General features: G+C 45.3%; 1 protein-coding gene across 2 annotated transcripts in view; it reads right to left on the reverse strand.

Moving 5' to 3' along the window:
• GALNT17 (polypeptide N-acetylgalactosaminyltransferase 17) overlaps positions 1 to 16,365 on the reverse strand; it is a 451,342-nt gene that overhangs the window by 295,028 nt on the left and 139,949 nt on the right. Inside the window, exon 2 of one of the 2 annotated variants that reach the window (XM_028110175.2) lies at positions 10,718 to 10,763. The exons of the other annotated variant lie outside the window; for it this stretch is intronic. Coding sequence (XP_027965976.1) covers positions 10,718 to 10,763 — 46 coding nt within the window. The remainder of the gene's footprint in view (positions 1 to 10,717; positions 10,764 to 16,365) is intronic. 2 annotated transcript variants of the gene reach the window in all.

A 16,365-nucleotide genomic window follows, 5' to 3' on the forward strand; every position in this document is an offset into this window, starting at 1 on the left:
CTGAAGCTACACTTCAGTGAAGCTCAAGACTTCAAGGAACTAAGACTTAAAGGAATGGAGAAATATCTCAGTATGAACCAAGTGGTTAAGCTTCTTGCTTATCTTCATAGATCCATTCAACCACCCTCTCTCCATCCACTAATGATCACTGTTTAGGCTTTAATTTTTGTAATGGTTTTATATCCATTTCTGTATTAAACAGGAAAGGTTGATGTTACCGGGATCACTTTAGAGATCACGAAATGGAGGCTCAGGAGGATTAATTATGTGACCTTCCAAAAGTAATGGAAATGGAAGACATCCCTTCCAACCTCAACACACACAAATGTTCTATCCAGGAAATTCTTCAGGAAGAAAGAACACAGCATGGAAAACATGATGGTGATAAATTAATGATAGTGAACTCATTAAGACGATATTGTATAGCAATGAAAATGAATTACTTGCCAATAAATGGATGAATCTCAGAGATGCAATGTCAAGTGAAAAGCAAACACTAATTCATATAATTCCATTTATACAAAGTTTCAAAAGCTAATCAAAACATAGTTCAGAGATACAAACTCATGGAGTGAAACCAGAAACAACTGCAAAAAAGAGACTAGATCATCCTTGGGAAAGACACACAAAGGACCTCAAAGGTCCTGATAATGCTCCATTAGAAAGCTAGGAGGATTCATTCATTCATTCATTCATTCATTCATTCATTCAATTCCATAATAATTCATTATAGAATTATCACCTGACATGTATGTGATATATATAATGGATGGCATTTTGCATAATAAAAAAATTCATGCAGGGACTACTGACAGTGGGTTGTTTTCTCCTTGTCTTATGCACTTCTGCTCATTCACCTGGATTTTCCCTTTTTCTCAGTAGGTCACAAACTCAGCCTTCCACAGTTTTCCTGCCAGCATGGAGCCCAAGGGTCAAGGAAGGAAACCACTGGAATGGGACATGACTGACTTTTAATTTAACTGAGCAGTTTCAGTAGAAAACATCTGATTCTTCCTCTTACCTCATCTGTTTGGTTTGGTTAGCACATGTTTTTCTTCCCTTGATGACAAAGGCCTTCTTTTGGCCATTAAATGCCACCTCAGAGCTAAAAGGCATCTCAGCTGTGTTTGCCCAGCAGCTTCCATGGGCAGCCTTTCCAACGCAGGCAGAAGGGCCAGGGAAGGAATTCAATTTAAAATGGCACAGGAATTAAGACTAGGAATGCATGCTAATCCCACCAAGAACACAAAGGGAGTGACGGTTCCCAGTGAGATTTTTTTTTCCCCCTTTCTGTGGCATTATTTCTTCCATTATGGAAGGCACCCACTTAGCAGCCTCGAAAAAGATCATTCTTCACAGTGCAATGTGACAACTACGAATTATATATTTTGTGGTCCATGTGTTCCCATTTTCCCCCCAATTGAATCTGCCACCAAGGTTCAACAAAGCAGCAAAAATTTTCACTGGCATTTTAATGTGCTTACTTAGCAGGCCCCAGAAACTACTGGCAAAGATAAACAAGAATTCAAGATCATCAACAAGGCTCAAGTTGGTCTTCCCTTAGCCAGGAAAAGTCGCCCCTGGAGCCAGCTGGGATGACTCCATGCACCCGGGAACCTTCTCTTCTGAAAGTGCCTTTTACAATCTGGTCAGAAGCAACTGTAGCCACTGCAGACCAAAATGTATTTGTTGGCCTGGAAGTCCCAATTGGCAAAGGGAAGAAGAAGAAGAAAAGAGGGAAAGAGGAGTGGTTGCTTGGCACTGGGTCTGGGAAGATGCATCATTCCCTCTATCTTCAGGCAAGGCCTTCTGAGTTATTTTAGCTGAAGACTGCAGAGCCAAGGGGGAGCTAAGAGGCAAGAAGCTGAAGATAAAGAGAGCGAGAGCAAATTGAGCTCGGTCATCCCATAGCACCTCTACCACATATTGTTCATGTTTCTCTCCAGATCCACTGTCCACCATCTTCACCTGCTTCACATCCCAGGAGACAGACCTATAGAGATAGCATCAAGGGCTTTAGGTTGGAGCCAACCAACAGGAGCCACCTGGAGGAGACTGATGGATGGAGAGAGAAAGAGGTTGGAGTGTGTCCTCCCCCAGCTTACTCCCGAAGGGGAAGTGGTTGGGTCACCTTCTCTTTGCCGATGTTGCTATGAGGCAGCCCTCTCCTAGGGTTTGCCTGGGGTTACATCCAGACCTGTGTTCTGTTAACCACTCCCCCCACCTCCTCCTTCACGCCTGGCATGCCAACTTCTTCCTCCTCTGTTGCTAGCCCTAGGGGAGTCACCATCCCTTGTCATTCTTGTTGATCTCTGAGCCTCGGTAAATATTTTGCTAGACTCTTCCATCACCTCTTCTGGGTATGCTGTCTGTTTCCTGCTGGGATCCTGACACACACAGCATCCCACCTAGCCCCGGGGGAATGACTTCTCCCATGGTACCACGTCTACACCCTCCCCTGAAGGGCAGGGGTGTGGTCACCCCAGTGCCCGACACACAGGAAGCTCCTAAAAACTGTTGAATACATGGATGAGTAGAGAAAGATCTGGAGATTCAACTCGGAGCCATCTATAACAAAGTTGATGTCGAGAAAGAACACTAAATATCCATGAGACAAAAATCTACTAAGAGAAGAGCAATGAAAACTACATAGGGTCATTGTATTTATAGTCATAAAGAAGAAAGTCCACACTGATGAATGTCACAGGGAAATCAAGCCTAAAAAAGGCCATTTGGTTTGGCCATGGGGTGGGCCCTGGTGCCCTCGAGGACCGCCATGTCCATAAAGTAGGCATCCCTAGGACAGAAAAGAAAAGAGGCGGGAGGCAATTTCACTCCTCAGTCAGGACCCCTGGGCTGGAGCACGTTTGACGGGCCCTGTGTTACCAGTGTTTTGTATTCCAGTAATAACCCACTAGAATATATAATGTAAAAAAAAGTGATATTTATAAAAATTAACAAATATTGCAGTATATCTAGAAGGAACTTTAACCAATAGGAAGAAAAGTATAAAATTCTACTGAAGGGAATAAAATGAGACATATCTAGCTCAGCATAGAGAGAGAGAGAGACGTTTTTGAAGTATTAGGTGGAATGCTATGAAGACACATACTTCAACTCTTTAATGTATAGGTTAAATATAACTCCAAATGAGATTTTTTTTCAGGAACATAACAAAAATTCTAAAATTACCCCGCAAGAACACAGAGGCCAGAAAGCATAGATTTAAAAAAAAAAAAAAAAAGAAAAGTGAGAGAGGTTGCCCTTGCCAATATTAAGTTCAAAAATAAAGCAATAATAATTCAAGTGGCATAGTCACTGGGAGGAAATTCTACATATACACTGGGAAGCAAGGCTCTAGATATACTTTTTTTTCTCTCAAATAGTCATCCAATTCTCCAAACATGAAGTCATTAACATAACCTCCACTTTTGAAATTTTAGAAACTCCCTCAATCCGGTTGAGTCAACACCTCACTTGTGGATGACAGAGAAGCTTCATGAACCTTGCACAGAGCCCGGGGATCCTGAGGTGCTCATACTTGATGACCGCTCAGCAAGGCTCAATCACTCGGCCCATGTCTGTCTTTGGCTGAGCCCAAGCTACCCGGGCTCCATGGTGGCAGTAAAAATAAAGAACCACGGCTATAAATCAAGCTGCCTTCCCACCTCCCTCCATACAATGAAGGACATAATTTTCTCCAGGGTTACAGTTTAAACTTATGAGTTTACAGATAACTGGAATTATTCTTCCAGAAATAGGGATGGCACTCACAACGGACGCACAAACTCCAGGATAGATAGAGGCTGTGGCAAAATGCAGTCTGGTGCCTTGTCGACTCATTAAGCTCCTCATCATCTGGGCAGCCATGGCATGCGTGTGCGCGCGTGCGCGCACGCACACACACACACACACACACACACACACCAGCCCACGAGGCAGGCACGTCCCGTGGCCTAGCTGGGTGAGCCTGTGTTAGGGGGTCTCTGCAGAGGTCCGATGCCCCCGGAAGGTCACAGAGTCTCAGGGAGATACTCCATGATGCTAAAGCATTTGGGAGTTGTCAAACTTACAATCAGGAAGTTGCAGCCATAAACTGAATAGTGAGCAATAATTCCAGCAATATATTCCCAACCAACATCTAAATAGGGACGACTCCTGAAAAACAAGTGAAAAGGGGCCGTGAAGGGCCTTAACATACCAGCTAGTAAAACATACTGAAAAGCTCTGATAAGACAGTGAGACAATAGAACAAGAAGTGACAGGCACATCAGTGGAACAGAAAAGCTAGTCTGGGGGCGTCTGTCTTCGGCTCAGGCCATGATCCTGGGGTCCTGAGATCGAGCCCCGAGTTGGGCTCCCTGCTTCAGCAGGGAGCCTGCATCTCCCTCTCCCTCTGCCTCTCTCTCTCTCTCTCTCTGACTCTCACCTGTGCTCTCTCTCTCTATGTCAAATAAATAAATAAAATCTTAAAAAGAAAAGAAAAGAAAAGAAAAGCTAGCCCGGAAATATTGCCAAAAGAAGATAGCTCCATGTTGGACACAATTATTAGTGATAATTAGTTAAGCTGACAAATGTTAGATGCAAAGCACTATACCAATCACTTTAATTATTATTATACAGTATTTATGTTAAACAAATATGCTAACTATATCTGTGTTATATATATATAGTTGTTGCTAATTCCCTTAATTTACATATACGTATTTTTTCTAATTCATTACTCCAACAACACTTGGGGCTCGCTCTTATGTATCTCTTGACTCTGTTCCTTCTCTGCATCGCTTCCACCGCCTGGATTCAAGCTCAAGTCCTCTTCCTAGAGGTACTACAGTCAACCCTAACCCACTCTTTAGAGTGAGCCTGAGCCAGGGTGAGACATACAAGTCTGATCACCCCCTGCTTAAAATTCATCAGCGTATTCCTGCCACCGTAGAAAAAAAAATCCCAAATCACCCTGTAATATACAAAGCCGCTCATTAGCTTGACTCCCTGCCCAGCCTCATTTTCCACCTGTCCTTCCACCACATCCTTTATTTTAGCTATTTAGCCTTCTGATGCTTCTAAAAAGTCACTGGCCCTTCGTGCCTCTGCCAGTCATCCTCGCTACTCAACACAATCCCACAGACCCTTTCTGAACACCACCCTACCCTGAAAGTCAGATGCTGCTCTTTGGTGGAAATCTCAACCACAGCGTTGCTCCTGTCATATCACACGTGTCCTTGAGTAGTCACTCACACTTCCTGCAAACAGGAAGACCTGTCTTATACATGGTCTGCACCTACGAAGCACTTCATACATGTTGCATGGAGGAACAGATAGCTGGATGAGCAAAGTAACTGAATAAATGAAAGAATAAGTGAATGACTGCATTAGAAGCTGGGCTGGCCAACTATGTTACCATGTTCTAGGGCTGATACAGACATCTCCTGGAGATGCATCAGAAACCGGTAAGCACCGCTTCATGAACTCATATCGAATCATTATAAAATCCCCGGTTCATATATTAGTATGATGATCTTGACATTTGTTGACATCTACATTATAATGATTTTGACATTTTCTGTCCTGTATTCTCAGTGCTTCCCAGATATGATGTCCAAAGGTTATGTGAGTCTTAATATCCTGAATGAACTCCCAGAGTTCAACTATGTCAGCTGCTTCTTGGTGCAAGAGAACCAAATAAATTGTTGCCTATGTCTAAAAGCAATAGCACACCTGGGATCCAACACAGAATCCTGAGTGGGAAGGAAGGACAATTCAACCATTTCTCCACAGCCCCATCCAGCACCGGAACTCCAGAGAGATGGCCGCCTGGTGTCTACTATATTCCTGTAGGAATAAAGAAGTCACCACCTGACACAGCAGGCCATCCCTGGCTTATCTGTCATGCATATAATTATACTTTCATATCATCTTCAGTATTGTTTCATTATCATGACCTGTCTCCCTATATTTTTTCCAGGCTAAACATATCCACTCCTTCAGTCATCTCTGTATGACCATGTTTTCTGATTTTCCAATTTTCCATGATTTCTTAGTCTGCTCAGGCAGCTATAACAAATTACCATAGATCGAGTGGCTTGAACAACAGACATTGATTTCTTAGTTTGGAAGACTGGGAAGTCCAAAAGTAAGGTGCTGGCATATTTGGTTCTGGGGGAGGGCTCTCTTCTTGGCTTGCAGACAACCGCCATCTTGCTGTGTCCTCACATGATGGAACAAGAGCAAGCTCTGGTATCTTCCTCTCCTTTTAAGGGTACCAGGGCCATCATGGGGACACTACTCACTTAGCTTATCTGAACCTAACTACCTCCTGAAGGCCCCACCTCCTAACAATATCACATTAGAGGTTAGGGCTGTAAGATGTGAACTTGGTGGGGGTGATACATACATGCGCTCCATAACTCATGGTCATCTGCTGCTGGATTCTGTCGTAGACAACGAAACGATGATTAATGGGTCTTTGGATGTGCCCCCCCCCCCCGAGAGCCCAGAATACTAGAAGTACATTTTTGCCCATTAACCAAACTGTTCATGCAGCATTTGCAATTCCAAGAGATATGAATCATTGTTATGTGCTTGAAGTGCCTTTGGAACAAACTGTCCATAAATTTTCAAACTGCAGTTTTATACAAAATGACATATCATACATGTATTATGAACTTTAGACTTCCCGGAATCTCTCTACAAAGATTATTTAATTTGATCCTCAGAATAGCCCCATCCACATTCAGCAGATAAGAAAAGGAGGCCCAGTGAGGATTATGAATGATCCTAAGATCACTGAAAACAGTCCGAGGTGGATCTAGAACGGGGGTCAATGTATTTCCGGTTGCCAAGCCCGTCTTCAGGAAATGCACTCTCTGATTTCATGCTGTGATGAAGAAGACCAAGTAAGGCCTGAATCTCACTCTCTGTGCCAAACAAACATTGGCACACACATCCCCCTGAGTGTGGATGTGATAAACACATGGCTCTGGCCTGGCCCAGGCTCTAGCTGATGCATATGTCTGAATGTGTAGATGAAAAAAATATTTCTAATAAAATAAAGAAAAGAAGAGCTTGGCAATCATTGAGATTGCTTGGAGCAGATGGATGAAAGATGCTGGCTGCACAGGTTAATTGTGTCACTTAGCCTCACATCACTTATAAAACTACACAAGGGGAAAAAAAGCTGACCTAGGGCCATGTGGGAAATATGCTGAATTGGAGAAAGTCCCCTGCCGTGACCTGTGATATTCACTGGTGTCAAATGCATTCAAGGCATTGCAGACCATGCCATTTGTCACATTCGTTCAGCACCTGCCCGTCCTGACAGCTATCAGAGAACATTCCTGCTCCTCCCTTCATGCCCTGAACCCTCCTCCTAGGATTTTAGTCCCAATGAGAGGGGTTAAAAAGAAGGGAGAGAGGGCAGTGAAGGTTAGCAACACTGACCTTTACCAAATTCTACAAAAAGCATATAAGTTTTAAATAGCATATGTATAGTTCCACAGATTTTGAGTGCCAACACCTATGGTCGTGTCACAGAGGGTAAATTATGAAATCAGAAGAGGGATAAGGAAGGAGTAAGACAACACAAAAATGAACCACCATAGGAAAATGTTGCTATCTCTTTCACCCCTCAAAACCAACAGCATCACCTTCCTTTAACACCCACACACCCCTGTCACCACTATCATCACCACCGCGATCACCATCATCATCACCACCACCATCACCAGGACCACCATCACCATCACCAGCACCACCATCACCATCATCACCATCAACATCATCACCACCACCATCACCAGCACCACCGTTATCACCACCATCATCACCATCACCATCATCACCATCACCATCAACATCCACATCAACACCACCATCACCTCCATCACCAACACCATCAACATTACCACCACCACCATGACCATCTCTAATTGATTATTAGAAACTGGAAACAATAAAGTACCTATTCTCAAAGAGCTAGTCAGAAGCAACACAAGTTTAAAAATGAACATCCAGTTCCTCATAAAAAAGACCCTGTTGCAGGAAGGGAAGAACAAAGCGGGGGAAATCAGAGGGGAAGACGAACCATGAGCGACTATGGACTCTGAAAAACAAACTGAGGGTTCTAGAGGGGAGGGGGTTGGGGGGATGGGTTAGCCTGGTGATGGGTATTAAGGAGGGCACATGCTGCGTGGAGCACTGGGTGTTATACGCAAGCAATGAATCATGGAGCACTACATCAAAACTAATGATGTAATGTATGGTGATTAACATAACATAATAAAAAATAAATAAATATAAATAAATAATTAATTAAAAAACAAAAAAGGTAATGATGAGAAGTCTGGAAAGGAGAGGAATACAGGGTTAAAATGCACATAAATGGAGATCCTCTATTAAACAGCAATTCTACTTAAAAAAAAAAAAAAGACCCTGTTGATTAAAGATCCCATTAACGTATAAGTAAATTCCACCTTTAAGTGTTTCTCCAAGGTGCTACTTTAGATTTTTGTTCAGCAAATACAAACTTTCTGCCCTCCACATCCCTGGGAAGCATACACATCCCCATCCCACTAATGTGGGCTCTATTTTGCTGGGCAGAGTGTACTTCCCCACTCTTAATTGTGGGCTTGGCCATGAGACTTGCTTTGGTCAACAAGATACTAGTGAATGTGATATGAGAAGAGGCTTGAAATATGTTCAGACTGTTGGCATTGGCCTCTTCACCCAGCCTCTACGTGACAACACGCTTCGGGTGGTGCACTGGTCCAAGGAGGATGAGAGTCTCATGGGACAGCTGGATCCATTTTGCAACTTAGAAGCCAGCCAAGCTAAACTCAGGCTAGATCAGCTTATCTGAAGACACATGAGGGAAAGAGAGGCTCCAAAAATAACTTACATTTTTTTTTTTACCTGAGCAACGAGGGATTTTGGACATCGGGGCTATTCGGTAAGATGGAAAATAGGAGGAAGAAAAGATCTTTGGGTATGAGTGGGTGTGATGCAGACTCAAGAGTTTGGCTGGGTGGAACATATTGAACTGGACATGCCCGTGAGACATCCAAATGGAGATGTCAAGCATATGATAGGGGATGAGGTCAGTTTTGGAAATATAAAATTGGCACTGACCAGTGTCCAAAGGTAATTTAAAGACACATTCCTTGAGGAGTCCCCTAGGCAACGGAGATACACAGAGAAAAAAGAAGCCTGACCACTGAGCCCTGGGCACGCCACCAAGCAGGAGCCATTACAAGAAAATTGAGAGGAATGGAAACAGAAAACCTGGAAATGGTAGGTTTTTGGGAGCTGCCCCATGGATTTGGTCATGCCGAGATGCCAGCAAATCCTGCAGGGCAAACTTCAGGGAACCAAAACCTGGAGGAGGCTCGAGAGAGAACAACAGTGAACACGTGAAGACGGCCAGGTACAGCTAATGCTTCCAAAGAGTTGCTGTAAGAAAGAGCAGAGAAATGTGAAGCTGCTTCTATTCAATGGAAAAGGGTTACCCTAACAGAAAAACAAATAAACAACTAAATAAGGCTTGGCATGCACAGGACGTGGTTCTGCAGATCCTAGGACCTTCTCTGCCCTGCTGGGACAATGGCCTCCCGCAAATTCCTGCCACGAAACACACATGTGTAAAATGGGGACTGAAAAGCGTCTGAGACCCCTTGTCGTCTCAGATTCCATGCTCCTCTCTCAGCAGCCCCGGTGTGAAAACATGTGACAGAATGAGGACACAAGCAAGAAAGCTCATCTGTCAGTAAAGGAAGACCGCGGCATAACCTGACGGCATCTAGAAATCAGTAGATTTCCAAAGGTCTTTGTAATGGGGGTTCTGTGGCTCCATGTGACCTGTACAGGGGACACCTGTGAGGTCCTGCCACCTGGTGGGAACCTCAGAGCACTCTGGCATCACAGCAAACCAGGGGAAGGGAAGCAAGAGGCCAAACTTCTTACGTGGACGGGCCCAGATACAGCAATGTCAGCACTAGCTTAGGATTTATCACTCTACGTACAAGCGGTAAAACCCAACTTCTTGGAGATTCAATAAAGTCAGCAGTTGCAAAATACCCCCCCCCAAAAATATGAATCCCCAAATCTCGGACTCTTAGGCTCATCCAGGGCCACTCTGGTCCTTGACATAATGCAATGTATCTCCTCCACGTTGCTGCCAGGGTGAATCCAGCCCCAGAATAAACACCTCCAGAAGTTCAAACTCCCTTGTGAGCCCCCAGCCAGCCTACTCCATTGGGTTCGTGTTGAATGTTCTCTAAATACAGCCAACGTCAGCCTCATCATTCTACCTTCCACACACTGGTCTTAATTCTGTCTGGGAACACACAGAAGAAGCTGACTTCCTCTGAGCTCCAGAGCTATGGATGTGGCCACTGTCCCCGGGGCACAGACATCTATGACCAGGACAGGTTTCTCCACCTTCACTCCTTCCAGTTCATCTCACACGCTCCTCATTATTCCACGTGACTTTGGTTCCTTCTCTTGCTGGAGTTCCCCGATGAGGAAAACAAAAAGCAGACAGAGTGGAGGTGATTATTCCATGGGGAAACATACAGCGCCAGGTCCCACCACGGTGAACAGTCTCTACCCGGAGGCTGAGGGTTTATGCAGATGGAACTGTCTGGACATTTCACTAGCCAGAGATCGAAATGGATACAAGAGCCCAAAGGAAAACACACACCCCCGTGCCCCAGTTACTCACCAGTTCTTAGAAAATGACCTTGATGGCAAGAGTTTGTGGAAATGATCTACAAAAAAAAAAAAAAAAACAACGCCCTGACTTTATTGTTCTTGGCTTGAGAAGAATCTGGAAGCCTTTTGGGGAATGAATGACCTCCAGGACCCGAGCTTTGTTAAGAGGCTGACATGGAAATGCCAATTTCCGTTCCCAAAGCGCCACAGTGAATGTACACACACGTTCTACCATCCGGGCCACTTTCCCCAGCATGGACCTGTTCACCTCGGGCCGGGGCTGGAACATTCTAGGAGGTGTGAGGCAAGCACATCCGCCCAGGTGTGCAGGTGCGGGAGGCACCACCAGCCCTTCCTCCGTCCGGAGGGCCAGCAGGAGGTGCTCATTTAACTTGGTGCCGTGGAGCTCTTTCATTTGGGACGCATTTATTCATGCCCCTCCTCGTTGCAAAACTAACAGTGATAATCGAAGCCAAAATCAGGAACGGAGAAGACAAGAATAACTGAAAAGCGATGAGAAAAAAATTACGGATCAATACCAGCCCGGTTCCCGATGTGAGGCAGGTATGGGTGGGGACTGACAGAGTTGGCAGAGATCATGTACCGGGGGTCTTAGGGATGGTCCAGCAGCTCCCACCTGGTGGGGCTCCAGGGACCACTGTCAGGGATCCAGCCCATTCTGTCTTTCCCTCTGCTTCTGATCTGAGGCATCCTCTTCCCTGGCCCCAGGTGGCCTTCGAGGCTCTTGGCTTCCCTAGCTTCTGCTCTGGTTCCAGCTGCAGAAGCAGCAGAGAGGCTGGTCCCTCTGCAGACTTCCAGCTGCTTCCCTGGGTGCAGCTTCTCCGCTTTCCAGGATGTCCCTCCACTTTGCCCACCAGCCCCAAGGGCTGGGATCGCAGGGTTTCAGGCTTAGGCGAGGCCCCACACTCAGTTATATAACAATAACCACAGGTGATCGTTTCTCCTTTCTCTCTGTCTTAAACTCTTGGAGCCTCCATTTCTTATTCTGAAAAGGAGGAATAATGATTTATCAGCTCATACAACAGAGTGCACACCAAGAGGACAGAAAGCACAGCGCTTGGCAGACAGTAGGGCCTCAAATCATAAGGGTTCTCTCGTATATTCCTGAAGGGATGTAAGATGGCATGGCCATTTTTGAGAACAGGGAAAGCAGCTCCTCAAAAGGTTAAACCCAGAGTTGCCAGGGCAATTCCCCTCCTAGATACACAATGTATATCCACACAAAAACTTGGACCCAAATGTCCACAGCAGCCCTATTCACATCAGCCAAAGAACGGAGACCATCCCCATGCCCGTCCACCGTAGAACACATCAACAAATGTGGCGCATCCGCACAACGGAATATTATTCAGCCGTGAAAAGGAATGAAGTATGGATATGTTACAATGTGGATGGGCCCAGAAAACGTTATGCTAAATCAAAGCCAGACAAAACATCAAAGATACTGTATGATAACATATGTATGAAATGCCCAGAAGAAGCAACTGCACAGAGACAAAAAAGAAAATAGATTGGTGGTTGCCAGGGGCTGGGGTGGGATGGGTAGTGACTGCTAACGATCGTGGAGTTTCTTTTGGGAGCGATGGAATGTTCTAGAATTACATACTGGTGATTTGTACAGAGTGAATTTTATGGTATGTGAATGGTCTCTTAATAAAAAAAATAATAGAAAATGTTAAAATAAGCCAAAGTAGACCATGCAGGGAAAAACAACAACAGGAAAGGCTCTAGACTCCTCTTTCTTGAACTTCCTTGTTTCCATTTCAACATCCTATGACCCAGAGAGGCTGCTCTGAGCTCCAGTGCAACCCAGGAAAGGTCTTCCTTTACCTCTTTTTCGGGTCATATTCTGTATCTATCTGTCTCTCCATTCACCTGTCGATCTACACATCATCGACTCAAAATTTTATTCCACCTCTTTTCCTCTGCAAAGTTCTCTAACTGCCATATTTATCCCCCCTAATTCAGTTCCTACAGCCAAAGAAATTAGAAGCAGTTTTGTGTCACGGTTACGCACACACACACACACAATTTTCTGTTCTTCAGGAATAATGAACTACTATAACTTTTCCATTACCGTTGTCTGCAGAGCAATAAACCACAGACCCAAACTACATTTCAGTTGTGTTTTCTTTTGTAAAAAAAAACTGGACTGTCCCTCTAAGGATGAAGAGCAACATCTGCCCCCCCACCCCCTGCCCATAATGCCCAAGAGCCAAAATTAAATGATCTTTTTCAAAATCCATTGCGGGGGGAGATTTTTTTCAAGTGGACAACGTAGTGAGCTCTTTGAGAATTTTCCTGATGCCTCACATGATAAAATGTCCCCTTTAATCCCTCCCCACGGCTAACAAAGTACAGCAACTCAACCCTTCACATTTAATTTCCTTTTAAACCCAGGTTTCCGAGGGGACTCTGCATCCAACACAATAGTCACCCTAGAAGGATTCCAATGAGCCATAACTGCCTCAAACCTAATATGTGCTCATTGTTATACAAATTGCCTTCATGGAGAGAAACTCTGAGTCAATATGCATTTTCTCCCCCAACCAGCTTGCTCTCTCCCTAATTAGCTTTTGCTGAGCTACGGCTCACCATTTTTTAAGGTCAAAAAGTCTCCTTTACAAAATATTCACCTGATACATTGAAGATTTTTTTTCTGAGGCGGCCTTCATTCTCGATAATTATTCTTTGCTAAAGAGAAACAAGCACTGTGGCTTGCTAATGTGTTTTTGTTGCCCTGGACGGTTGGCCACAGAGCAGAAGAACCTTTGCTACTTGATGACTCTCCTTCCTTATTTACTCTTTCGAATTCCAGCCTACTGAAAGAGAGTCCTTCCAAGCCCTCGCAGGGATACAGGGAGGGAAAAAGCATCCTGATCACACTCTGGTCCTTCCGGAAACTACCATCTGGACAGGAAGCTGAGGTATGCTTGTGTTGCTTGAGTGGCAAAAATAAAGACTCATGAGCATAATCGGGGGGATGATTCAGAGAATGAGGTTGTCAATATGTGCTTAGAAGAATGTGTTCATGTTTATGATACCCGAGGATGGTAAGACATGGTGGTCTAGTCCAATAAGTGGATCAGTCTGTGGCGCTCCCCAGCACGGACTCTGGGTTGGGATTTGAGAAATCTCTCTTTGGGGGAGCCCTCACCTGCCAAGTCCACCATGCACAGCCAGTGTGCCCTCCACTGATGAGCAGAGCTAGGAAGAGGCACGTGACAAGGGTACCCCAAAGGGAACAGAAAGGAAGAGATTCCTTTCTGCCTTCAACCGACACAAACTCATTAGGTACTTCCTATGTCCCCGGACCTAGGGAGAGATTTAGCCACAAAGAAAACAGACACAATTCCTGCCCTCGTGCTTCTTACAGGCTAACAGGGAAAACGAACATCAAGCAACTAATTACACAAGTAATTGATTCAAGTTAGGTCAAGTGCAACAGGGGAGGGGTAGAGCAAGTAACATGCCCTGCTCCGTGTTGTTAGATGTTGAATTCCCAACTCCCTGTAGCTCAGAATGTAACCCTATTGGAGATAAGGTCTCTAAAGAGGGGTTTAAGTTAAAATGAGGTTGTTACCGTGGACTCTAATCCAATCTGACTAGTGTCCTAATAGTAAGAAGACACCCCAGGGATGAGCACACAGAGGAAGACCATGCCCGAGAGGGCAGGTGTCTGCAAGCCAAGGAGAGAGGCCTCAGGACAAACCCACCCAGACGACACCTTGATCTTGGACTTCCAGCCTCCAGGACTCGAGAATGTAAATTTCTGTTGTTTAATCCCCCCACTCTGTGGTCCTTTGTTACGGCAGCCCCGGCAGACCAACACACAATCACAGACGATCCTGCTAAATTTTCTTTCTTTTTTTTAATTTATTTATTTGAGAGAGAAAGAGAGTAGGGGAGGGGGAGGGCGGGGGATAGGGAGAGAGAATCTCCAGCAGACTCCCAGCAGAGCACAGAACCTGACATGGAGCTCAGTCCCAGGCCCCTGAGATCAGGACCGGAGCCAAAATCAAGAGTTGGACATTGAAGTGACTGAGACAGCCAGGCGCCCACCACCACCCCCCCACCCACTAAATTTTCAAGGGCTTTTTGGCAGTGGCGACATGAAAGCAGCAGTCAACGTCAAGGTTTTGATGCAGGTAAGCAGATAATGATGAAAGTTACCTGGTGGATACAGACACAGGGACAGCTGGTGTGGGATGGGGAGCTATAGACTAATGTCCTCTTCTGTCTCGGTGACCGCCAAGGTCCTCTGGGCTCTCGCATCTTATGCTCCTCCCACACAGGGATCGATGGAGCAAAACTGCGCGGGACAGCCATGCACATCCTTACATGCAGACGCTCCTTCCCCTGCACCGGCCCATCTAGAGAATTTAACGAGTCAAGGGAAGACTCTCCCAACTGTGTCCTTGCCCATTGTCCGATGAGCTCTGCTATTCTGCTTTATCTCTCCGCTGTCCTGGGAGCCTCCGCCCCTCTCCCCTCTTGTGCACTCTCTCTCTCTCTCTCTCTCTCTCTCTCTCGCAAATAAATAAAATCCTTTTTTTTTAAGATTTTTTTAATTTATTCACTTAACAGAGAGAGAGAGGGCAAGCAAGGGGAGCGGCAGACCGAGGGAGAGGGCGAAGCAGCTCCCCGCTGAGCAGGGAGCCCGATGTGGGACTTGATCCCAGGACCCTGGGGTCATGACCTGAGCTGAAGGCAGACGCTTAACCGACGGAGCCACCCGGGCGTTCCATCTCAAAAAAATAAAATCTTTAAAAAAAAATAATAAACTATTCTATTCTCTCAAAAAGTATTCTTTTACCAACCTACTTTAAACACTTGCCTCAAATTTTATTCCCTTTCTTTTGTATTTTTTAAAAATTTTAATTGTCACTTTCAACTTCTCTCCTTTAGCAAAAATCTCAATTCTTTTGTCTTGTTTTATCGCCTGTAAACATTTCACTTCCCTGTTTTTACTTTCTTTTGGTTTCCTTGCTTTTAAAACTCCCTTAACCTTCTGCCCTCCTTTTAGGATACTACCTTTTAAAGTCACCTTCTCCTATATATTTCTTGAGAATTCATTTCTATATTGGCCAATGTGGTGGTGGGAACGGAAGCAGGGGAGGCTGCTACACCCCACCCTGATGACACTGCGCTTCCAGCGTATTCTTCCTCCTAGACTACCATCCCCAGCTGCCCAGCCAGGCTCCCTCATCCCCAGGCCTTCCCAGACCACCTAAGGCAGCTCTCAAGAGATACACCTCCTCGGATGGTCCTCCGACCTTCTGGGTACCGCTCCCCAGGTCAAGACTGTGCAGATGGCACACCCCAGTTACCAGACGGAGGATTTAAGAAACCCAGCCCTTTCTGACCCTTCCATGGGGAAGCGATTATTTGGAAACCAATCCTGTCAAATACCGGATTGGGGGCAGACTACATGCAACTCCATCACAACACGGAAGACGTGGTAAATGGGAAGCCACTCCCAGAGAGAGAAGAAATAGGGGCACTGGCTTTGCTTTCATCCCACCTGCTGACCTCTGGAATGCTTATTTCTGAATTGCCCCCTCTCTTTCCTCCCTTCTTGGCTCAATTATGGAAGGATCTTCTCAGTGGGGGAGGCGGGGAAGCAACTTCTCTAAG

Source organism: Eumetopias jubatus, unplaced genomic scaffold, assembly GCF_037043125.1.
Source record: "Eumetopias jubatus isolate StellerSeaLion01/CBP00866 unplaced genomic scaffold, mEumJub1_p1.0 scaffold_12, whole genome shotgun sequence".
Taxonomy (NCBI): Eukaryota; Metazoa; Chordata; class Mammalia; order Carnivora; family Otariidae; genus Eumetopias; species Eumetopias jubatus.